Source organism: Anastrepha ludens, chromosome 4, assembly GCF_028408465.1.
Source record: "Anastrepha ludens isolate Willacy chromosome 4, idAnaLude1.1, whole genome shotgun sequence".
NCBI lineage: Eukaryota > Metazoa > Arthropoda > Insecta > Diptera > Tephritidae > Anastrepha > Anastrepha ludens.
This window is the reverse complement of record NC_071500.1, coordinates 115,687,558-115,713,284: the sequence shown is the minus strand read 5'-3', so window position 1 is coordinate 115,713,284 and position 25,727 is coordinate 115,687,558. Positions and strand designations below refer to the sequence as shown.

The 25,727-nt window shown below is 37.5% G+C and overlaps 2 protein-coding genes across 10 annotated transcripts in view; one reads left to right on the top strand and one right to left on the bottom strand.

Moving 5' to 3' along the window:
* Positions 1-25,727, top strand: part of LOC128860729 (T-related protein) — a 47,598-nt gene that overhangs the window by 17,607 nt on the left and 4,264 nt on the right. The window contains exon 8 of one of the 3 annotated variants that reach the window (XR_008454291.1): positions 10,034-11,055. The exons of 1 other annotated variant lie outside the window; for it this stretch is intronic. Coding sequence is in view for 1 of the 2 variants with exons in the window: in XM_054098429.1 (XP_053954404.1) it covers positions 10,034-10,049 (16 nt within the window). In the remaining variant the exon portion in view is untranslated. Of the gene's footprint in view, positions 1-10,033; positions 11,063-25,727 lie in introns of those variants that run through there. One more of the 3 variants, XM_054098429.1, reaches the window with a different exon arrangement.
* LOC128860728 (cationic amino acid transporter 2) lies at positions 147-25,546 on the bottom strand. Of its 7 annotated transcripts, none has more exons than XM_054098424.1 (11): positions 25,374-25,510; positions 24,914-25,317; positions 19,035-19,232; positions 7,665-8,034; positions 7,307-7,591; positions 7,138-7,242; positions 6,237-6,764; positions 6,081-6,183; positions 5,828-6,018; positions 5,488-5,763; positions 147-2,737 (listed from the first exon to the last, which is right to left on the bottom strand). In XM_054098424.1, the coding sequence occupies exons 4-11, from the start codon at positions 7,903-7,905 to the stop codon at positions 2,634-2,636; spliced, it is 1,833 nt and encodes a 610-aa protein (XP_053954399.1). In that variant the 5' UTR covers positions 7,906-8,034; positions 19,035-19,232; positions 24,914-25,317; positions 25,374-25,510; the 3' UTR covers positions 147-2,633. The 7 variants fall into 7 exon arrangements, with proteins under 7 accessions (XP_053954399.1, XP_053954394.1, XP_053954397.1 ...); XM_054098419.1 differs by having other exon boundaries at positions 2,643-5,287; positions 25,374-25,546; XM_054098422.1 differs by having other exon boundaries at positions 2,643-5,287; positions 7,665-8,055.

The window sequence follows — 25,727 nt, the reverse complement described above, 5'->3', positions numbered from 1 at the left end:
CACTTTAAAGTGAGGAACAAATCGTATGGGTTAGTAAAGCAACTCCATTTGTGAGATGAGAACACGGTGGCTGATCAAAATACAGTCTGATAGCTCGATGATATCAAACCCCTTTGAGAGGCATACATTCGACTGCTCGTATTTGTTACTTCGTCATCGATAAGCGACCCACGATAAACGACTTTCGCTGGTTGTGTATTGCGTGAGTTTCATCAATCGAAATATCACAGAAGCATTCCGGTCATTTAAAAAATTAAATATGTTTTAAGTCAAGGGTTACTGTTATTTTTCTTACCCGAGTTTTCCTTCATGTTGAAGCTGAGCTTTTAGGTCATCATAATATATAACTTTATTATTCTTAGATTTCATCTGTTCTTCATACTTTCCTTTTTAAATTCCCTATACAAAACTCAACAACTTTCCTATGAACTGACGCAGTAAAGACCTTATTTTGTGCCTAAATTAAGGCATGGATTAGCCCAATTTTGTTAAAAGGTGTTTCTTTTTAGGTACTTGCTTAACATATACCTAAGGACATTATTATTTAGGTAATTTCTGATTAATTTGGTTGTATAACTCGATGTCCGAAATTTTATTTAGGTAATTTCTGATTAATTTGGTTGTATAACTCGATGTCCGAAACTTTTGCGTTTTCGAGATATTCGACTTTAGAGATTATTTTAAAAAATATTTTTTCTTTTGCTGTGCGTCCACTTTGTTCTTAAGTGTTAGTTCAAGTGAGCGATATTTCGTTTTTTATGAAAGGTCAATTAAAAAATATCATCAAAAAAATTTGAACCGAGCCCTGGTAGTTAAAAATGGCTATTTGATAAAATTTAGTGTACAAAAACTTAGAGTGTGAGAAGCAGTCTCATGTATGCCAGGCTTTGGAGAAATACGTTTTTATGGGGTTTTTCTCGTGCTTTGTCATCTTCCTGATTGGCGCCATAACCGTTTTTGGTCGAATTTAACAAAGCGCGCCAGTAGTTTTTTTCTCGTGCTAACGGGCGCCACTTGGACACAAAACAGCATCGAATACTTTCAGAGCCCTCGCGTTTATCTCCAATCGGGCAACATGACCCAGCCAACGAAGCCGCGGGATATTTATTAGCTGCGCTATGTCATTGTTCCATCGCCTACGATACTCGCCGTCGCCAACTTGCCAAAGCTCAAAAATCGTGCGCAGAATCTTTTTCACAAACACTCCTAGTGACGCCCCATCGGTTGTTGTCATCGTCCAAGCTTCTACGTCATACGTTATAGCGGACATGACGACAACCTTATACAGTGTTAGTTTTGTTCGTCGAGACAGGATATTACTTCTCAATAGCCTACTTAGTCCGAAATAGCACCTGTTGGCAAGAGAGGTTTTCCATTTGATATCAAGGCAAACATTTTTATCGGTGTTAATGCTGGTTCCTAGGTAAACGAAGTCTCTTGCAACCTTAAACTTATAATCGTCAGCAGTGATATTGGCTCCGAGATGCGTGTGCGCCTATTGTTTGTTTGATGACAGGAGGTACTTCGTTTTGTCCTCGTTCACCTCCAGACCCATTCGCTTTACTTCTTTATCCAGTTTGGAAAAGGCAGAACTAACAGCGATAGGGTATATTCAGAAACGCATTATAAATGCGCAGTAATTGCAGCGCTGGCAGCACTGCCAATGTGACAAGTGTTGCAATTGATAGATTGGCAGTATTAAAATTTTTCCTGCAAATAATGCGCGACGTTTGATACAAAAATGGCGTTTTGGAACGCGATGCATTTGCAGTACTGCCATATTTGCATTTCTGAACGCATTGCCAACACTGCAAAAGTACGTTGCGCATTATAATGCGTTATTGAATATACCCATAATGTCAATATCGTCAGAATACACCAGCTACTGTACGCTCTTAAAAAATTGTGCCTGGGCGATTTAGTTCTGCCGCTCGTACGATCTTTTCCAGCATCAGGTTAGAGAAGTCTTACGACAGCAAGTCATCCTGTCTGAAACCTTGTTTCGTATCAATCGTTTGGTAACAGTCAAGCTCTTAGAGGTCTTTCCCAATCCTGACGGTGATGCTCGTATTGAACAACGTCAATAGTGTTTAGCGCACAGAAATACAACGGAAACAAGTCTCTTAAAAACAAAATTTTATATAGGCCCTTACCCATTTGAATCCGTATGAGAACAAAAATCCCATTTTTTCTTTCATTTATTATTTCATATTTTATAATCGTTTAATTATTTTATTTTTCTTAAATAAATGTACCATGAAGAGGTTTCAAAGCATTGAAATCGAAATTTTACATGAAAATTGCAGTTCTTCTCTGAAAAAATTACATTTCGTTTTGTAGAACCTTTCACATACATTACGTACACATTTTATTTGCATTCACAGTTATTTACAAAAAATGTTCTATTATGTTTTTTATGTATTTTTAACCTCCTTATCACTAGATTAGCGACGTCCCATTATTTGCATTTATTGCGTCAGTAGAGTAGAGTTATATAGAACGCATGCGCTTGTGCTTTCTTTCAGCAACTTAACTAGTTTTATTTATTTATATGTATATGTTTGTGTATAACTAGGAACGATTCATGTTTATATGTATCTGTATTTGATATGTAGATACAAATGAATGGTATATCAATAGAATGAGTTACTGTATTTCAGTTTTTGCCAACCGTTACGCTGCCTCTTGAACTGTCTTAAACTATTCGGTAGTCCATACAAAAAGTATATTGACAAGCCTGTGAAGGGGTTAGAAAAAGTGTACAAACATATAAACAGACACAAGTAGAAATGGTTAAGAAGTTAATGTTGTGCTCTATGTTGATCGAAATATATTTTTTTGTGACTGAATTATTAAAATTATTATTGATGAAACAATTTCCTTGAATTTAGTACTGATTTTTTAGTTCTAATTTTTACAAACCAAACGGGATATTCTATTGCTAGATTAATTTACAACTAATATTGGTGCCATTGCATGCAAAATAAGTCGATATTCCTCACGATGATTGCATTATTATTATTTCTTGCTTAAGCGCCGATTATGTGGCGCATAGTGCCACGATGGCTGCATGCTTCAGTTATATTCCACATATTACACACATACACACGCAAAAATGGAAGAAAGTAGCACATTAATGGTAGTTTCTTTTTAGTAAACGAAAGAAATAAAAATAACAAATCAGAGCTACATATTCACATGAAATTTTAATTTATCCACAAAGGTTGCAACTGTAAGAAAATTTTTCGCTTGTCAACTTGTCCATTTTGTGACTTTGTTAGATTTCTTGGGAAAGCTTTTTCGAGCTCTACTGTGAAGATCGTTGTTAATATTGAAAACATGCTTTAATTTGGTCAATAGCTTTGTATGTTCATGCACACACACACAGGCACACATGTATATTTAATAACACATATTAGTAGGTTCAACCCACGAAATACTACGTAAACTAGAACAAAGCTTTTGAGCTTTGGGCTTTGGGCCGTTTGAGCTTTAGTATTTTTAACTACATAAGTATTTGTTTAATAAATTCCAACAATAAATATCTTTAAAAACTACAATACTAAAATGCAGTTCATACGAATAAGTAAATACAAATACGCCCAGGTAAATAGGTTTGCCCCACCATTGCATTCCCGCTGCTATCCATACAGTTCGATAGTTCCATTTGGCACATGTTTCAGTAGACTTCGTGCGTTACTAATCAACTCCGTTCCTTCGGCAGGTATTGTGGCGAGATTGCTTTCCGACTGCACGCTTCGCCTGGGCGCCTTGCCATTCTGTTTGGTTTGGGTAGTTTCCGCTTCTTCTTGTACTGACATTGGTCCTACCGACTTGGGTCGTCGTGTTGGTATTGGTTCCGGGCGCTTTTGCGTACGATGCGATGGGCCTCGTTTGAGCACCGCTTCTAATTTTTGCTTAAACGGTAGCGCTGGTTCATTGGTTGGCTCAGCAGCTTTTGCGGCTATGGCTGCTTTTTGGCCGAGTATCTGTTCGTCGTTCTCCATTAGTCGCTGGAGACTGGGCCGTTCTTTATTATGCCGAAGACTGTTGATTGTTTTGTAGAGTATTGGATCGAATTTTGGTGGTATTGGTATATCCTCGCCATTTGACTCGCGCTTGGACAGTTCGCTGTCTAATCTAGCCACACCGGTGCCTTCAATAGCTTTGAGCACAAGTTGGCGTACGTCAGCTTCACTTTTAGAGTGTTTCAGCTGCGGGCGAGGAGAGTAACTATCTGTTGACAACGTTTGCTCTTTGAGTGTGGGTTCTTTGACTGGTTTGTATGTGGATACTTGTGCAGGTGGGCCCATTAGAATTTTGCTAAGTCTATTCCTGAATTGGTCCGAATGTATGGGATCTTCGATGGAGAGCATAGAAGCTTCTGAGTTTGTGCGTGTGAGTTTCGCTGCACCATTTGTCTGCACTTTTACGGCCTCATTCTGAGTTATTTCAGTAGTACCTTCAGTTAGATACTCTCGCGTTTTTTGGGCTTTTCCATCTTTCATCGCTTCGGTTGGTTCTGAAAATTGAAGGTTCACTGCTTCATTAAGAAACTTGTGTCGCTCCAAAGCATCTATCAGCAGTGTACTATTCAAAATTTCATCGACTAGTTGCTGTGCGGCCTGCTGGCTGGCGGTGAAACGCTCAGTCGCCCCACTAAGGCTGTTGCTGTTCGAACTCTTATTGCTCTCTACTTCAGGCACTGCCTCCAAGTCATCCGATGAGTTGCTGCTGGTATGCACCGTCGCCACTGTATTCATCTCAATGACGCTGGGCAGCATCTCCGAGTCTACGCTGAATTTTCGATAATCGGGCATGTTTGATGTGATTGTAATGCCAGTGTCCGCAGCCTGCAATACATCGTCTAGCATTGCGATTACAGATTTTTCATCCTCACGTGATCCGTCTTTATCGGCATCTGCCTTTTCCATTGAACTCTTAGATGTATGACTACGATTATCTTCAATATAGAAAACTTTGCCGTTTGGATGCCTCATCTCGATCAAATCATCACTGACTTCATTCATATTCATAATTTCGTCCAGACTCTTTACCGATCGCTCATTTTGCGAACTGAAGTTAGCGCCGTTCGCCATTCCATTGGCACTCTTAGATTTCTTTAAAGCACCATTGGATTTGAGGTTCTTAGCCAAATGACCATTGAGCGGCTTGTTGTTGCGGGCACTCTCTTTCAACGCACGTTCAAAGGCGATACGCTCTGGATTTCGTTTAGCAGGATTACTAATGTCATACATGCACCAACATGCAATGAAAATCGGTATGCCTGTGTTGCATTTCAGTGGAGTGGTTCAGGAAGGAGGGAGTAAAATAGTAAATCAATTAACTGTCGTTGTTAGTAGGCTACTTAAATGAATTGACATGCAAGTAAAGGCTTAGAAATCCCAGAGCAGGGTGATGCCAATTACGGTTAGTAAACTGATTATAAGTAGAAGGTATGCAACTTCATATGAAACATTTGCTTACCAATCAACATCCATATACCGAATCGTATCCAAGTCATCACATCCAGCTGTAGCATTAGGTAAATGTTGATGAACACGCTTACGGCCGGTATGAGTGGCACCAACGGCACGCGGAATGTTTTTACTACGGGCTCGCGTGGTTGCAGACAAATAGCGACCAGAACCAGCAATGCGAGCAGCACCAATACGGGCAATAAAATAAGCGCCCATAGTTGGTTGTGAAGCAATGCGTCGTAAGCCTCTTTGAGTATTACACCAATACCCAGAGAAAGAAGACCTAATAGAAGGAAATGCTTTTATGTGAAACTTCTGTTGTTTTTAATTAATTGTGAAATACTTACAAAAGACTGTGAGCAAACAGCCAACGATCTTAGTCGACAGAGAGTTCGGCGTGTCTAGCCGCTTGATATTAAACAACTGCAGAAGAACATCTTTGAAAGTGATGCGTGTGCCTGATGAGGTGAGCATGGAGTTTTCGCTTAGCGGCTGATTACCACTTTCACAATCCGCACCATCTGAGGAGTCCATATACCTTCGAGAGATAAAGAGACGGTATGCATGTGCATTACAAGAGACTTAGGATTTTTTGAATACCTGAGAATAGTTACTGAAATGGCTACAACGCTGTAAGCCAGCAATGTACCGATTGACAAAAGACTGACTAGCTGTTGGAGGCTAAACAATCCTGCCATTAAAGCTGAAAAGAAGTAATAATAAGTTGTCAAGTGCTTAAAACGGAAATTCGCTTACATGTGAACAATGCGGCAAAGATGGAACCATGCACCGGCACACGAAAGCGTGGACTGATCTTGCCTAAAAAGCGAAACAGCAATCCGTCTTCAGCCATGGAGTACATGACTCGAGGCAATGGAAACAAAGCGCCGAATAAGCTGGCAAATAAGCCGATGAGGCCACCAATAGCCACCACCCACATGGCAAATGTCCATCCGACTTGCTTGAAGGCGAACGGAAGCGGAGCATTTGCATCTTGCTCGTAATAAGGCACCATGAGTGTGAGCACCGTTGAGACGCCGAAATAGCAAAGAAAAATTATCAAGAGCGAGAGCAAAATGGAACGCGGTATGTTCCGGCGTGGATTGCGCACCTCTTCGCCGGTGGTGGCGATGCAGTCGAAACCGACAAATCCAAAGAAGCAGGTCGCAGCACCTTTTAGAGTACCCGCAAACCCGAACGGGAAGAAACCACCGGACCCGATGTCATTTGTTACGATAGTGGCATTAACGGTCTGCGGATCAATAGACCAGTTCGCGAAGTTGGCTGAAAAAAAAAACGGATGTAATTTAAATTCCCTCACAACGTAGAAAGCTTTTTGGCTTTTTAATGCAAAATACCACAAGCCACATCATTAGGGGGATTCCCGCAGTCTTGCATATTTGCAGAGTAGCAAGAAATGTAAAGATTCCATACTAAAATATGCAAAAGCACGAAACACCCACTTGCAGATTTGTAGCAACCATAAAAGAAATAACAATACACAGCTAGTACAGAGTCGGATTTGCCTGTCTACGGGTCGTTACAAGGGAATCTGCATGTTCTGGAAATATTTTCTTGCATGTGCTGCCCTTTTTGCGAGACATAGAGAACCCCCCTATGACAATTGTTTAAGGTTTATACTAAAGTCATAACCAACCTTTGATTGCACCAGCTACAATCACAAACATCAGTATAAAAATATTAAGGCTCGTACAGAAATTGTTCGCAAAAGCCGAAGTCTCTACGCCAAAAGCCAAGGCCACTAAAAGAAAAAAAGAAAAGTTGAAGAGAAGTAGTGGAAATGGCTGTCAGTTGTATACACTTACCACCAAATATGATGACTAGTCCGAAGGCGAAGAAGTCGAAATAGCTCCCCAAGAAACTGACATTAATCGGCGCTATCTCGGCAAAGGTGTTTTTAAGCGCATCATTTATTAAAGTGTCCAAGTAGAGGCTTATACCGCGACAAACGCTCGCCGTGCCAATAATATACTCCAACATCAGATTCCAGCCGATCACAAAGGCAACAAACTCGCCTATGCAAACATAGCTGTATACATAGGCGGAACCGGCCTTGGGTACACGCGCACCAAACTCCGCGTAGCAGATGCCTGTCATGAAATGTTAATATGCGATAAGATGAAAGGTGTTGCCATACAAATATATTCCAAATATGTATATTACCAGCTAGTAAAGATGCCAAAGCGGCAATCGCGAAGGACAGCATCACAGATGGGCCCGCTTGATCGCGCGCTATTTGGCCGGCTAACACATAGACGCCGGCACCCAATGTCGAACCAACTCCCAAAGTGGTGAGATCGAATAGACCGAGCACACGATTAAGCTTGGTGTCGCCCTCCACACCCTCGGCTTGTAAAATTTTCCGGCGTGTCAGCACTTTCCAATAAGTTGGCTGCGGCGCCATTTTGCTGGCAAAACTCGTGTATCACAGATGACCGGCAACAGGCTTAAACTTAATATGAGCTTTGTAGAAGCGGCTCGTTCGGTCAGTGGGCTCTTAAGTGGTACTGCTCTTCGTGGTACTGCGAGTGAACTGGAATAAAATGGAAATAAGCTATTTTTATCTAAATTATTTCTTTTATAAATTTTGATTTGCATCAAATATATAGAAGTACAAGGTGGCGCAAAATGTATTACCCTATTGGAAGATTTATAATTTTTGCAAATGGCGCCGTGCTTCAAGTGTATTTGACACTCGTGAATTACACAGCTGCAGCATACAAACAGGCAAGCAAAGGAGCACGGGAAGTTTAAAATAAAGCTTTTCATCACTCCAAATCAGTTTTCTTATTTAGTAAAAAAGTTATTCAAATACAAATCGCCAGCTTGTGTATGGCATACACTCATGGAAAGAATAATGAATGGAGTGGTGTGTGTCTGCATTGTTTCGTTGATCTTTTTCTTATCAGCTGTCTCAGAGTTTAAATTATTCTTTTCTTAATTGCGTTTGTTGACTCTGCGCTAAGACATGGGCTGCTGATAAGAAGAGTTTGTGGCAGTATGAACAGTCTTTAGACAATATTAATTCAGAGCATTGAGAAAGAAGCCTAGACTTTTTTGTTATGCAGATCAATCAATGAAGCAATTGATTTAGATATGGAATTGAGGTAGCATATTATATCAAATATTACTATCCTAATTCTAGCTTCCATTTATGTAAGACCATTGCGCCTAAATCGATTCATAGGAGCGAAAATTCTTTCCACAAAAAGCAGGAATAAAACTGGAGAATTTCACAAAAATTAAAAATTAAAGTAGCTGTGGAATTGGTGCATGTGACCGATGAGGTGAGCAGGTGAGGGGAGTTCTCGGTTAGCGGCTGATTACGACTTTCACAATCTGCACCATCTGCCTTTCAATGATAAAGAAGCACGAAAAATGTCCACTCACTATTCCATACCTTTTAGGCCACCCACTGAAATCAACCGCACTCGATGTGTCAAAATGCAATGGGTTTTTTTATTGGAAATACCAATCAAAGCGAATGATGAACGGCAGCTACGTGAATATAAAGAAATCAATTAAAATTCTTATCAGTATTTTTGGAAGCAATGGAGCGGCAATTAATTGTATTTTTATGCAGCTTTCTAGCCGTAAAAGGCGGTTGAGCTCCATATATGAAAATTACGCACCCCCTACAATGAAGTATTTAAAAGCATTCCGTGAGTGAGAGTAGGCTTTAAATTGATATATTTCGAAAACACAAACATCCCCGACTTTTATTGTATGCCACATACTTTGTATAAGTATGCGTGTCTACATTGCCATGGACATAAACAATTGCATTACAACAACAAATTTATTAATAACATTTAAATCAGTTTTACAAGCATGCAGCACAAAGTCCAATTGAACTGTTTATAAAATATGCACTCTTGAGTATGCCACTCAGCCACGCTTATGCAGTAATCTCTACTGACGTTTTTTTTATTTGTGTATTATGCTTGACTTGTGTGTTAATTATCCTATTTTAAAGTATGTCAGTTCACAAGGCTCACATTTAACGCTCAGTTCCTTTACGTCTGGATTAAGTTGATAGCCCTTTACAGTTTCACATAGAAAATGTTTGTTAATTTGCTGGACTTTTTCACGCCTTCAAAGAGTTCAAGCGCCCATCCAAGAGACTAAAATCCATTAAAATTATTTAATCTGCGGTTTTGGGGTAATTCTTACGAAAAACCTTTTCTACCAACCCTCAAAGTTATTCTTCATTAGGTCTGATCAAAATCTATGCTTTTGTACCTTAAAAACGCCTACAATGGATTGAATGAGCGAATATAGAGAACGATCCCTGTTCGTTGAGAGATCAAAATGGGATTAACGAAACCACATGAAGGGAGTTCTCGCCTAACCGTTACTTCATTTCTATCGATAGCAGACCTTTTTAGTGCTATTGGAATATCGCCCTATGCACGTAGCACTGCTGTGCGCAGACATTTTTTCAAAGATATTTACGAGTATTAACAAGTGGTATTTGACAGAAACCTGATCGATCGTAGGTTAACCAAAGCGTTTTTTGTATTTCTTTTCAGCGCACGACTGAAGTGAGACTGTGTGGCGCTTTTTTCTGCAGAAGTAATACGTCTTCCCAACAGGAGATGGAAGAATTCATTTACTGTCGCCGCGGCAATTACTCTACCATATGAACAGTTGAACACTAGGAGGGTGAAGATTATTAGACACATTACGAATTTATGCGATGCGTCATCAGAAAATAAAAATTCTTTTTTTTACTCCATTTTCAAGTAGATGCCTTTGAAATTTCGAAATATATCATGACTATTTATTTCCATGAGTTAGCTATAGTTTAATAAAAAAGGTAATATGTAACATCACTGATCGGACAACGTACATGTTTACATAAATTAGTAGGTATATATGTATGTATGTATGTATGTGCGGGCATGCGTTCTTTCAAAAGCGAATTAAAAATTGATATACGGGTCTTATCAACAATTAGACTTATCAATGAGATAATAGATTTAACAAAACACAGTTACGACAGTTTAAATAACAATTACATAGAATTAGGAGTAGAGCATAGCCCAAGTGCCGCGATTAAATTCCAGAACAAACAAATAAGTGAGGGCCAAAATTCGGGCATAACTGAACTTTACATAAACGGCGTATGTTTTTAGTGAAATGTTAGCAGAGTAAAATCACACATAATTTATATTTTCATTTTTAAGGCTGTTATATGCTGACATTGTGAAGTTGACCTTAATAGACCTAGATATAAAATATAGATAAAGAAATTTAAATTAGAATATAAAATACAACAAAATTATTTGGCTTAGCGGTAGAAATTCAAGGCTGAGTGTCGAAAACAAACTCAGGTTCTTAAACCAGTATGGACCTATGGCGTCCAGCTTTGGGGATGCACAGCGAAATGTACTGTTGAGATGTTACATCGCTTTCAAATATATATATAATTAACTTTTACTGTAAAAAAATAGTCCTATATATACATATATACCTAGAAGTACAAATAACATCTTATGGAGGGGCTGCTCTTTGATTTCAACAACTACTTGAAGGTGGTTTGCTTATGGGAAGCTCTTCATAGCTGAAGGGCAGTAGCAGTAATTTCTTAAAAGGTACCTAAATCCATTTTCAGCGTTTTGTTCCAATACAGATAAAAAAATGTTTTTGTAAAAAAAATTTCTTTCGCACCGCATAACAGAGTAGACTCCCAGGTTTATGATTGCTTTTGAAGGGCAACTGCAGTGAGAGAGAAAGTTCTTATAGTCTCATATTTTCCGTCTGTTCTGTGAGCATCAAACCTTGAACAACAGAATGGTAGTCACGCACAATCCTATTCCCTCTCGAAATGCTGAGAATTTTGTGCAAAAAAATTGTAGTGCTCAACTGCTCTAGCAATGAGAAACAGTAAGTAAAGGGTCTTTTAAAAGACGCGCCAAGTTGTTTTTTAAGGTTTCACTATTATTATTCCACTATTAAAAATACTGCTCTTGACAATTAAAAGGTTGTTAAAAAAGTTTTGCGGTTCGATAAGTGAGGGCGTTGCTACTAGCCTAAATTTCTTTTGCTATGTTACGCATTTTCTACAATGAAAAAAGCAAGAATCGTGCAGTGATTGAATTTTTATTTTTGGAAGGTTTAAAAGCAAAGGAAATTTATGAATCAATGTTGAAAGTGTATAAGTACTTTTCGCCGCAATTAGTACAGTAAAAAGATAGGTTGCTGAATTTAAATGTGGTCGTACAAGCCTTGAAGACACTCCACGCCAAGGACGTCCAAAAACAGCAACAACACCAAAAATCGTAGGAAATATACAGGATATCGTATTGGAAAATCCTTTGGTGACCGAAAGTGTTTTAGTACAAGCTCTAGGCATCTCATTGGGGAGAGTAAGAAATATTTTGATTGAAGTATTAGGTTTCAGAAAGCTGTGTGCACAATGGGTGCCGCATTCGTTACCAATGGAACAAAAACACATTCGAATGTGACTTTCTCAGCAACATTTAAAGTGTTTTCGAAAGTATAAAGTGTATTTTGTAGGTCGATTTATCACTACAGATGAGACTTCAGGCTATCACCATGATCCTAATCCAAAAATAGAAGCTAATGATTGGTATGAACCCGGTTCTTCTGCCCGGAAATGAGTTCGTGTCCCGAAATCGGTCAAGAAGATGTTATCATTTGTTTTTGGGGATGCGAAAGTAATTGTTTTATTACGTGCAAACTGGTAAAACAATAAATTCTGAATATTATTGTAACCGCTTAGACCAGTTGAAGGAGAAAACGCGGGAAAAAAGATCCAGTTTTTCACAAGAGCATTTCGACAGTGGCTTAAGTCCATGAATTGAAGTTCGAATTGTTGGAGCACCCACCGTCTTCACCAGATTTGGCTCTTGTCGACTTTTATCTTTTTCACCAACCTTTGAATTGCCGACTCATTCGGATGATTATTTAAAGAACACGAATTTTACGATTTGTAGTTCCTAAAGATTGACCATTTATTCTTACGCGCTTTTCTAACGCTGCATTGCTCATCTGCCTACTTAACAAATATCAAAGATGACCAATTATATGAATGAAAAAGCTATCGTCGCGGAATTATTCACTACTGACATCTGGGCGTTGCCTTTGAAAAACTCTTTATGTATATCACATGACCTTCTTTGTTTTGATTTGAAGTCGTTTCTTGATACATTTCCATTATTGTGAATAAGTTGTGAATTTTGGGAAAGTAATGCGAGATCAGTGGTCACAAGCAATAACCGCCTAAGTCGAAAAATGATACTCGCTAGGAAAATAACTTTACACATTAGTATGTATGTATGTATATGTGTAAAGCTAAATATGGGTTTAAAAAAACTTGGTTTTGGCGGTACGGATTCCACGTAAATACATATCGCCTATTTTCTTCAGGAGTGTCAAACCCCAAATACAGAATATTTACACACACAAACTATGTATGTATGTAGCTTGGCTGTAAATTTGTTTATCTACATACAGTCAGCAGAGTGATAAATCCAGAAAATCGTACTTAATTGCTGACAGAGCGCACTTATTTTAATTGATGAGCGAGAACTTGACAGCCACGTATTACTAAAATATTCGTTAAACTGAAAAGTCAACTCTTAGGTATATAAGTAGGGAGAGTGACGGTTCATTCACTGAGATCGATGATGATGAATTGCTAACATATCCATATGGATGTGTGGGGGAGGGGGGCGTCGTCGGTGGGGCGAGCGAAATTAAATCAAAGCGAAATGCGTTGTTAAATGTTTCATAACATAGCGTAGCAATTATACAAGTACATACTATGCACATACATACATACATACATATATACAGGTGCTAATAAGACCTGTGCACTTAAGTACCAAATAAACTGTGGCTATTGACTAATTCGATGGATGAGTCATGAGTGTTTGTTTAGGCACAAAAATACGGCCAATCAAATGGGGAAATACCTTTATTATTTTATAAAAGCTTCACGTACATACAAATGCACTACATAACTACGTATACAAGTTTTTATTAAAACATAATGAAGAATTCATTTAAAATTTAGTTTATCGCCCTTGTTAATGCCATAACTGGCCATTTGTAGCACTGAATTCGTCAATCTATCAAAGGTCTATTATTTGTTTCTAACTTCACACCTATAAACCCCATGCGCCAATAAGAATTCTCATAGTTGATTGCTGGCTGATACATTTTGTGATTTATTGAAAAGGTCAATAAATTTTATTAAAACTGTGATTTGAATTCGAGAAGCGAAAAAGGTTGTACACCGATCAATGCGTCAAATTGCATGGTAATAAAAATAAAATAATTCAACGAAACAAATTGATTTTTCATTATTATTGTAGAATATGCAATGTATTTGTATGGTTGAGTTTTTGTAACGAAAACTTTGTAAATTGGGTGATACGGGCGCACTCAGTTATAGAAATGTGTTGATCAAAATTTGACTGCTGCCAGCAATTACTCGCCTGATACTCATACGCCGTGCTATTCCCCTACATGAACCGCGCAGAGTTGTGAGTGAGAGTTAATAAAGCAAAAACTAATGAAGCACTTTACATTGACGTAAATGAGGAGAGGCTCCCGTTTGAGGTGCGTTGAGAAATATCTTAAAAAAAACCTTTTTCATAAAAATAGATTGCATGACACATTTGCTTGCACGTTTGACGACAAGCATTTATATTAAATAAATATATAATACATATTTTATACAAGTGTACCCTTGTATGTGCATATGTGTGAGTGTATGAGTGTGCATTTTACGCATGTGAATGTGTGTACTTTAAATTCTGCAAGCAAAAACTGAATCAGTGCAACGAGTATGGAATCAAGTCAATAACCGCAGTTGCCACCTAAAAAACATTTCATACTGTACTGGAGCTCTGCTTGCTCAACATGCTAATATTGATTACCTTTATATTATATTAATTTATACAAAAGTACATAAATTGCGTGGGGAGGAAAGCTTTGTTGATCAAAGATCTTACAAAGACTTTAAAAAAGCTAGATAAAGTGGGAGCATAGATGTGCGCTCGTGCGAATGCAATTCAATCTGTCATCTGCGAGAGAGGCAGATGGGATATGCAAATATACTCGGGTGTACATTTCCAGGTGCTGTATCTTCTGCTTGTATGTCCCGATTTACGCAGCAAAGTTTTTAGAAGGGAAACGTTTTGTCGTGGGAGAAAGACGGGCAGGGAAGAGAGAAGGGATTTTGCTCCCCGTACTGGGGCCACGCTTTGCGCTTCTTATTCGTATTTTTAATCTTAAAATTAGCTGCCAAACGATTTTTGACGGTTCCTTCATTCGTTTTTCTCATTTGTATGAAATGGAAGAAATCGACGATGACAAATAACAGAACGCTGCTGCGGCAATACAGGATGGCTTTTGCTACCAAAGTTGGTATGATTTAAAACCTTATAGCACATACTTATGTTGAATTCTAAATTTGTTTTTCCATTTCTAGATACTCAAGCTCATTTTATGTTAAGTATTTGTATATAAAGTACATATTTTTGAAATATTTTTTTTATTCAAGTACAAAAATGTATTAAATAAGTAATAAAAAAAAATACAGTGCACTCGCGATAACTCGAACTAATTAAAACAGGCGCTGTTCGATTTATCGAATTTGTTCGACTTATCAATTGAGTGTGCTATGTTAAAAAAACAGTCATCGATATCGATTTTTTTCAATTAAATTTATTTATTTATTTACATATGGATATGAACATGAATATGTTTAAAATAATTAATTCGTTTCAATATTTTTCAACAAATATTTGGCAGTCTTTGTGTCAGTAACACAAAAAAGTCAGTTTTTACAGAAAAGTTAGGCCGAAAAGAAAGTTGTAATGTGTGTTTGTCTTTTCTTGCCTGCAGCAATGTTGAATATGGCTTTTTCACGCAGCAATTGAAGAGTGTTAACCTTTGCGGGGCTTACTTGTTCAGTTGTGGCCCACTGAATTACCTTATTGATAGAGCTAACTGCCTCCTCAGATGATATCCGCTCACATGTCTCAGTTGTGTTGTTAAACTCAGACTCAGAATCACTAGTTTCAATTATTACTTCTGTGTCGGTAAATTCGGCACCATCATTCCATTTGCTAACATCATAAAGCGAAAATTCGACCTGTAAATTATGTTTTTCATGTTATGTTCTTTCAAGATGAGTCCACTTATTGGGTAATTCTTTTTTCTTTGGGACAGAAACCATTTGTATAAAGCGGCTTTCATTTTAGGAAACTCAGAAGCTTTTAAAGTTCTCCTCTTCCCAAGCCCCAAAAACGTGTTGTTTACTGCTTTTAAAATTGCCTTGTCTTTCTTTTTTATAAGACTTATGGTGGACTTGGCTACCCCATATTCCTTCGCTAGAGAAGTAACACTACATCCACGTTTAATTTTGTTAAGGACTTCAGCCCTCTCTTTTAATGTTAAACACTTGAACCTTTTACGATCCATTACTCACATGCACTGATACACTACAAATGACAAATTTAAAGCAATTTGGTCAATGCAAGATGTTGTTCCCAGAAAACTAACGGGATATTAACGTCGAAATATTCATATGGACAATACACTAGTATACATATAATTTATATAATATACATATACTATTACATATGTATGCATGTACAAAATGTACATGTTTGAAAAGAATGTGTGTACAAATAAATTTGTTTTTTTGTTCGAGTTATAGAGCTTTAATATTGTTCGAGTTACAAACTAGTCAATAGGGAAAAAAATGTGTTCGAGTTAGCACGTCGTTCGACTTAGCGGCTATTCGAGTTACCGCGAGTGCACTGTATGTTTATTTTTTAACCAATGCAGTTTGCCTTATTCAATGAAATATTTAAGAAACTGTTGACGAAAGTTCTCCGTTTTACATTTTAACGGATTGTGGAATATATCTGACCCAGAAGATGCTTACGACGTAAAAGGCAAACAAAAAAAAAACAACAAATGTTGCTGAAAATAATTTTCTTTTTATTAAAACGACTAACCCTTATCGTTATTCATGTAGTACAATTGCATCCGAATTATTTCATAATTGCCTCATCCTCAGACCCCTTAATTACAGAAATTACCACCAATCCCATTTCTTTTAACAGATTGAAGTGGAAATCAGCAATAACAACAATAGATCTCATATGCTAAAACGCAAAAATTGAGGAAAGGTTGCACCACTCGTTGCTTTCTATGCATGCTAGAGTATCTTAGTTTTAAGTATAAATATTGTTAAATAATTATTGGATTTTTTTTGATGTTTTTTAGAATTTTTTCTTTTAATTCGAATGTTTTTAATATTTCCCGATTTCTCATGTGTCTTATCGTAACTTGAATTTCTGGCACATCACGGACTTTATTTTAGCTCTAAAAGACAATAAAATCATTAGGACGAGTTCCGAGCCCTAAATGAACCTCCCTGTATGTACATATGTATGCACAAATACTAAATACAGTGCATGCGTTGGCACATTTTTACTTTCAAATGCAATTAATCAATTTTTTTTTGTTTTTTCAAACGACTCTGGCGTTAATGCCAATATATGTTTGCTTAACGTCCAATTAACACACAATAGCTATTTGTATACATGGCTTGAATGTGCAGTTAGTTTGTCTGTGCTGCTTGTTTTGTGAATTTGAGGCAAACAAGGCGGTAGTTTGCTAACCTTCACAAATACCCTAGCGGATGGAGATAAGATGGGATCAGTATAATGTATTACCGCCTACTCCAAATGCCGCTACAAGCATTGCTTTCAATTTTGCAAAGAATCTCAAAAAGTGCTTTGATGTAACAAAGTTTCGAAGGGATCGATTTGAATTGCTTTAGAGGAGTTTTTCTAAGTTTCGTACTACAAATTTGCCATAAGTCTCATTTTCACTGGTTTGCAACGATGTGGAAATACTGAAAATAATAATATTGGCTCAAGTCTTTCGATTTTTTCGAAGAGTATAACAGTCCTCACTTCTCGGAAGTTAAAGGGAAAACTCCAGGCGCATTTCCAGTTGGGGGGAGAAGCGGGCAAAAACTTTTCAGAAGATATACGCCGCCATTATATGGAATATGAAATAAATTAATTTCAATAAAAAAGATAATTTCATTTCAAAATCATTGAATTCCGAAATTCAATACTTAATTTTGTTTGAATTTAAGGGTATGTTCAACAATGCATTATAATGCGCAACATACCATTTCAGAGTGAGCAGTGCGTTCAAAAATGCAAATATGGCAGTACTGCAAATGCAACGCGTTCTTAAACGTCATTTTTGTATCAAAAGTCGTGCATTATTTGCAGCAAAAATTTTCACACTGCCAATAAATACGCTAGTACAATGTCTGATGAAAAGTGGGCATTTAATTATTTATTTTAGCTTTTAATACAAAAATTGATGAAAAATACGATATTTAAACTTTATTTTATTATACTTTTCTTGGTTTTAGTGATTACTTTAGTACATCGGAGATATAATTACTGCTCAGAGTCCGGCTGATATTAAACTTTTGACAAGATATGTCCTTCTTTTAAGCTTTACACGGTTTTTTTTTTCTTAAATTTAATAAAAGACTATCGGTTTTTTCCTCACATACATCGTCCATGACCAAACTTAGTAACAATTCCATTTTACTGCACAGCGCGTTCATAAATGCAACAAATCTATTTGCAATTTTTCAACAAATCTATCAGTTGCATGAATTGTCACATTGGCAGTGCTGCCAGCGCTGCAAGTACTGTGCATTATAATGCGTTTCTGAACATAGCCTAATTTGAATTTTTTTTGTTGGAACCAGTTGCTGTAACTGGAATCTCATCTATAAAATAACATTTAAATAATGTGTATGATATGTGAAATTTGGTTGTCTCAGCATTTTGATGTTGCGAAAAACGAGTCGGAACCCTATTTACATCAACCCTCCGTTGGACATCCGGTTCTGGCCAGACTTTTTCGACTGTGGACGTGAATTTAAAATATTTCTATTGTAGCTAATGACTTGAGCTTCCAGGTAGCTTCTTAAAAATCAATCGATTTCCGGATTATCCTTTTAAAAAGGATCCTCGAAAAGGACGAAAAAGCCCAGGTCTGTGTGCCCAACCGAAGGTTTTAAAAAAGGTGTCCAACGGAGGGTTGATTATGCGACCACAACTGTCGCGGCGTGATCTAGTACGTTGTTGTGTTAGACTGTAATCACTCGACTCCTCCAATTCAACCGAATGCCAAACACAAAGAAGTGCACCGATCTGGCTGAAACCTGGTGTTTATTCTTCCAAGAGAAGCTAGTAACTAAATATAACTTCCATACCCACTCTCTGCCTTTAGATGTACACTTAAAACGACCCTTGTAGTCCATAAATTAATTACATTAAATTAAATTAAATTAAAATTATATTTATGGACTGTTCGGTTTTTCAGCACTAATTGCCATTCTTAAGGATATAAGTACATACCATATACATATGCTATTTACATTTAAAAATGTATTTATGTGTATATAATATAAAATATTGTCTGTGTCGCTTTTGCTGCACTTACCAATTTTTGTAGGTTGTTGTCTGGCTGTGAATATTGAGAGGGCTAACTATTTTTTGCTCAAGTTGTGCTTTATATGTATGTATGTATGTATGCAGTATAAATATTTCCCCTGATTTTTTCTGCTTTCATGATTTCATTGTAAAATCGTTTATCACTTTGCATGATTTAAATTCCATAATTAAAATTATTTTTAAAGTCCTTCGAAAATAAAACAAATAAAGCAAAATAAATCACGTATCTCCGAGTGCACGCATATGTGTGTGTTTGCAGGTACTTTAAATACAATAAACACAAATAAATCGATTCGTTAAACTACACCGCACTCTGACGTTTTCCCCGCCAGCTCAAACGCAATTCGCAACCTGTTGCCGATCTTTCACTTATTGACTACTGCTGCCGTCGGTGTTCCCGTCTCAACTGTCACTCGATCTGTGCGAATTGGCGTGCTGATGTTCCATATACCGACATATCGATTTACGCATCAGTTACGAACTCAGTCTCAGACCCAGACTCCTCCCGATAGAAGCGACTATCGAATGGAGTGGGCACAAGTTATAACAGCAAATCGAAAAAATAGCAACAAAACACGAAAATAAAAGCATAATCAAATGAGGAAAGGCTAAGGAACATTGTAAGCGTTCTCCTACATTCAAGACTGTGCACGCACACTCATGCAAATGCATTAAAGTAGGTAGCCAGACAGGCATTTGAAGAAAAAAGATGCGAAAAATCAACAAACCGAAAAGTAAACAACTAAAACAATGGGACCCCAGATAAGATGCAGCAAATGTAGGGAGCGAAGCACTGTTGTAATTAAGCGGTGCACCAGAAGGAATCAATTTGTATGCGAGCTCTGAAAGCGCGTCGTATCGCACAGTACTGATAAAACACACTCACACACATGCAACAGAAATTGACGGTGTGGCTTCCTGAAAACAACTAGTTTTAAACCCCACATTTTGGGACTGGTTCAAAAGAGTTGCAAATATTTCAGCTTTTAAAAGTAGTTTACCGAAAGTATTCGCTTTGCATTCAACACAGACTGTTAATGTGCCTAAATAGCCCAGTTCTGATGCAGTCTGGGAATAGTGCGATTTACTGCGGCGCTGTAACGCCAGTTTTTATAGCGACATGTATGTGTGTGTATGCGTGTGCGACAGGTACAGAAACTGTAAACAGGGAAAGGAAAACAAATCGAAACTTAAGAATACTATAATTAGTATAAACAACAGCAACAACAAAAACAGCATACTGAAGTGCAGTAAGGCGATAATAAAGCAACAACAAAACGAATTGTTTGTCAATCACCTCATGAATCGCCGAGTAAAGATCGCCCGTGCAGGTATTGTCACGCTGTTTGATATAATTTTTTCAGGAAGTCAGTATAACTTCTTTCCATTAGTCGGTTTGTAAGTAGCACTGAATATGAATGCTTGCCAGCACATATATGTACATACATACATGGGTATGTATGTCTGTATGTATGCATATACGCTAATGTGTTTTCGTGCTGATTTATATTTTATTTCTGCTATGCATTTGTCACATTCTACAAATTATTTACACTTAGACTTATTTTTGCTTACTGGTATATTGCAATACATATATACATACTAGGCCGGGTCGATTTGTGGGGAGGCAAAAAAATCGCCCATTGCTCTGTGAAAATCATATTCTAGGGATCAAAATAAGAAACTTTGCCGAAGGAACCATACCTCTAAAACGAATTCTGACGTCCCCTAATTTGGGTCGAACTTTTAGTGTCTTTTGTGGGGAGGCAAAAAAATCGCCCATTGCTCTGTGAAAATCATCTTCTAGGGATCAAAATAAGAAGCTTTGCCGAAGGAACCATACCTTTAAAACGAATTCTGATGTCCCCCAATTTGGGTCGAACTTTTTAGTTTCTTTTCTCATGTAAAGGCCAAAAATGGTGATATTTTGAAATGATTGTATGGGGAACCCCCCAGGGGAGTTCCAGGGGGTGTGCCACTGGCATGGGTGGATCGGCCGTCCAAAGTTAGTGGGGGTCGGTCATACATTTGGACCCGATTGGAGCACTCTAAATGGGTCAAAGTGGGGTGTTATCTATAGCTATCGAGAGATGATAAACGATTTTTTATGGCCGGAATTGGATGGTATTGATCTGGACAACCCTTATTTTCAACAAGACGGCGTTACGTGCCACACAAGCAACGAAACCAATGATCTTTTACGGGAAAAGTTTCCGGACCTCGAAGAGGTGATCACAATTGGTCACCGAGATCTTGTGATCTAACACCTTGGACTTTTTTCTTTGGGGCCACGTGAAAGAGAAGGTCTACGCCAACAGCCCAGGGTCGATTCAAGACCTCAAAGATGGAATTCGTAAGGCTATCGAGGACATAGGGTAGCCACTTTGCAATTTGGTTATGGAATATTTCATGAAAAGGATTTGTCCTGTAAGAGGAGTCCTGGTGGTCATTTGCCTGATGTTATTTTCCCCTATTAACGGCATACCTTTCCCATTATAATGAAATAAACATCCGATCATATATGTACATATATTAAAAAATATAATTTTTCTTTGAATATCAAAATAACACCTCTTATTGGAAAGCCCTTTATTTCCCAAAAGCTTATTGTTTTTGAGTGTCTAATCGTGTCTTGAAAATAGTGAAAAGTCATTCCACTGGCCTAAGATATAATCTCGTTTTTAATTGATTCCAAATCGCTCACAAACTACTCAGAACAGCTGCTGACTAAATTGCTATCGGTGCACATTTTTTACTATGATTACTTATAGGCAAACGTAATTAAATTGGGCTAATACTCGTAGAAGCAGTTTGTTGGCTTCAAAACCCGAAATTTACGAAATTAACATCAATTACCGGTTATCAGAAACGATCAATTTACGATAGTTTCCATACTGCAAGGCATTCATTCCAAGCGTTGTAATGAGCACGTTGAGAAACATGGCCTATGGCGAAATTGTTTTAAGGAGCGGTAAACTCTATTTTCATGTATCTTCAAAGAGGTAATGCAAATTCTACTTACACAATTTTCCTTAAACACTAATTTTCAACAAAAAGCAGTAAGGCCTGGGTATATAAGTACGTAAATAAAAGCCGGAGTTATAGCAGAGGTCGAGTAATACTGGCTATAATTTTGAGGTGCTTTCGTTTTGTTGCGGGCCAGGTTCGGGTAGTATAAAATCAGCATCAGATTCATGGAAATCATCCACGTGCGATTGCAATGTTGGCTAGAAAAAGCCTAATTTCAAGTAAATCCCATTTTAATTTTTAGTATAACTACAATTAAGTGCCAACCATTTCGAACAGATTATTATTTGTATTACCTTTGAATAATTACACTGAAATATGTAAAAAACTTTTCGCGTGCCTAATTGAAAACTGCATTATTAATTGCACATTTACACAAACTATTTTCTGGTATTCTACCACACTCTCCAACCCCTGCAGCTGCTGTTCAAGCGAGTACTTAGCTTGAGAAAAATGCGCATTGCGCACGTAAATAAAATTACAGGTATTCGTTGCATCATTACTTAATTAAAAAGCGGGCATTTCAATTAAGCTGGCCTTTCGCTGTTAATACAAATAGGCCAGACGAAGGAGAATTAAGCTTATGCGCGTATTAGTTTGAATCTTATTCGGTTTTGGCGCTTTTTTCTAACTACAACGAACTCGTTTGTTTGGCTGGTAATCACGTGCCAAGTGTTGTTCTAGCGCTCAGGGAGAAATATCTTAAACTACTCGCCCTTTGAGCTTCAAATTAAACACCGGAAATACTAAACTGCTTCACAGCGTTGTGAATTTTTAGGTTAGTTTGTGGGATGTGCTGCCGAAAATGTCAACTTCAAGACAAAAATAATCATTTATGGCCTATTCGCTTCAGAGTGGGCACGAGCGTTATGTGCATACGATTTTGGCGCCCTGTGGCAGCCATTTTGTTTTGGTGACATATGTCAAATCTTTTGTTTATTATTCAGTTGTTTATGCCAAATCATCATGGCAAGTTACACGATTGAACAGCACGTTCAAATGATAAAACTTTATTATCAAAATAAGGGTTCATTAACGCAAACGTTGCGCGCATTGCGCCCATTTTTCGGTAGACGTGGTGGCCCTTCCAATTTCTTATGGCCCATATTGAACCATATGGACCTAGACGACATGTGGTTCCAGCAGGACGGCGCTACGTGCCACACAGCAAACGCCATTTTATTCCATTTGAACATCTACCCGCCCTTATTGAAAAACCCTTTATATGAATAGAGAGTTTAAATATGCTCATGAAGCCTTCTGAAATGGAATTTTGTTACATGGTGTTGCTTAGTGGAACAGGCGTATGGTGTGTGTATGTACTACATACTACGTACGCACATATCGCTCGTTCATTAAAAAATGTTGTAACTCAAAACAAATTTTGTGTTAGCCGACTGTTTTTCAAATATAAGTTCTGCAATTAGTGGTGCGTGGCCATAAAGTCATAACCGTAACCTTAACCATAGCCGCAACATTACAGCATTTATCGAATAGTCATGCCGTAACCATGAACAGCTGATATTGAGTGGAATTAATGCCAACATTTGCATTTTGTCATAAAAACACGGATAATTTTCCACTAAGTCAATTAATTTTTCGTCGTTCATCTCTAATATTAAATCTTTTATCGCAAATATCAAAACATATGTAAAGTATTGCACAGCTGCCTACGGTTAGGGGCAGAACCAAAATTCAATAGATTCATACGGCTACGGTTACGGTTATGGCTAAGGTACGACACCACTAACTGCAGCCTTAAGCAGGCATTACGTTCTCTACGATTTACATCCTCTGTTCCACTCTATAATTCTCGGCTAAATCTAATTAATTTAGAATCTCAAAAAAAGAGAAGGACAGTCCTTTCACTTTCGTTTATTTTCAGTCTTGTTAATGCCGTCGTTGACTGTCCAGTTCTACTTAAGCGGAAGTCTTCGCAATTTTTGCCCCTTTTATGGCGGAAACTTATAGACTAAAGAACTAAATACCAGTAATGCACCTGTTGTTCGCGCACTTCGAGCCTTTATTTCACTATCCAATACCATCCTGCCTGATTTCGCCTTTTCTAAATCTAATTTTGCAAAAATTTTAAATTTAGTTGCTTAATATTGTATTTATATTGAATGCTATTGTATTTTAGTTCCGAAATTTGGTTTGCTTTTCTTTATTTTTGTGTAGCCTGCGAGGTAATTTGTACTGCAGATTATTAAAAGTGAATAAAGAAAAGAAACTGGCTGCTACCCCAGAATATATGAACAGGTTTTTTCTAACAGCGGCTCGTTTTTGGTATTCCGTGGCAAATCCTCTCACCAAGTGGGAAGTACTACTTGTATGCAAAAATCGAGGCGCGATTAAGGAACTAGAGCCTGTTGCTCGACCTAAATTTGTATATTAGACATTTGTATTTGTATGTTAGACATTAGGCGTCTTCTCATCTTAGATTTTTTGAGTCTGCGCCATCCCGAATGAATGATAGTTCAATATTTTGAAGGATAATAGATTGTCAGGTTCGCTATTTAGCTATGGTGAAAAAGAAAATTGTGAGGGTTACGAAGTGTCATTGGTTAATGTTTCTCGTATATCACTAACGAAATCTAAGTGACGTCAACCCGTCAGCTGATTCTGTCAAACTCGCTCAGAGCGGAATAACGGTCTGTTAAAGAACTCTCCTTTAAAATCTTTTCCCCATGAACAATTTTAAAAACATTTTATTGCTTTTTTTTAATTCGAATTCGCTAAAGTCAAAGCGCTACTTTAAATATTGTTTTGTTTTTGTTGTTTTTTTTTATTGTATTTGTTATTATTAGTGTGTTTGATTTCTGTCGCTGTTGTTGTACCTACCTAGCTCAGCTGCCTCGTTAAGTCGCTGGCGTTTCATGTGCGCAACGATTTCTCGCTTTTTATTCGTTTATGTGGTTGTTGTTTATTTTTAATTATTTGCGTGTGTTTGGTGTTGTTCTTATTATTATTGCTTCTCTCATTGCTCGTTTTTTCCCCTGTTGCTCGTGCTCACTTGCCACCCGGTGTCACTTACATACTAACTGGTTGACTGATCGACAGGCTAAGTAACTGATCGTTCAGTGTCTCCCGGTAATTTCAGCGCCAAGATGCATTTGTAAATATTTTCGAAGCATACAAGTACGTATACACATACGTGCACATGCAATGTGCTTTTGCGAAAAAAATTAATAATTGTGCAGTCGTAAAATATTTAACAGCGGAGTGAAGCTTAGCAGTTGTGACGTCTACAAATATCAAAAGGTTAATACGTAAGTACGCGCATGCATACATAGATACATACATACACGTGTAACTGCCAATTTTTTTATTTGGTTTCTCACAACATTCTGCACGTTTGGAATTTCTGAGGCGTATATTTGTATCGATTGTTGACGATGTTGTTTTTGTGGCTGTGTGCGAATATGCAAATGCTAATTTCTGCGAATTAATTGAATTTTGATTGAAATTCGCTTGCTGAAAATGTTTCAATTATAAAGCTAACAATTGTTGTATGATTTGAGAGTGGCTCTGCCGGCTGGCAGGTGCTGGCATACATACATACATATGTATGTATATACTGCCATCGTCAAAAGAAAGTGTACACTGCTCATTGATAAGTTTTGATTATTTACTTATTTTTTTTGCAATTTAAATT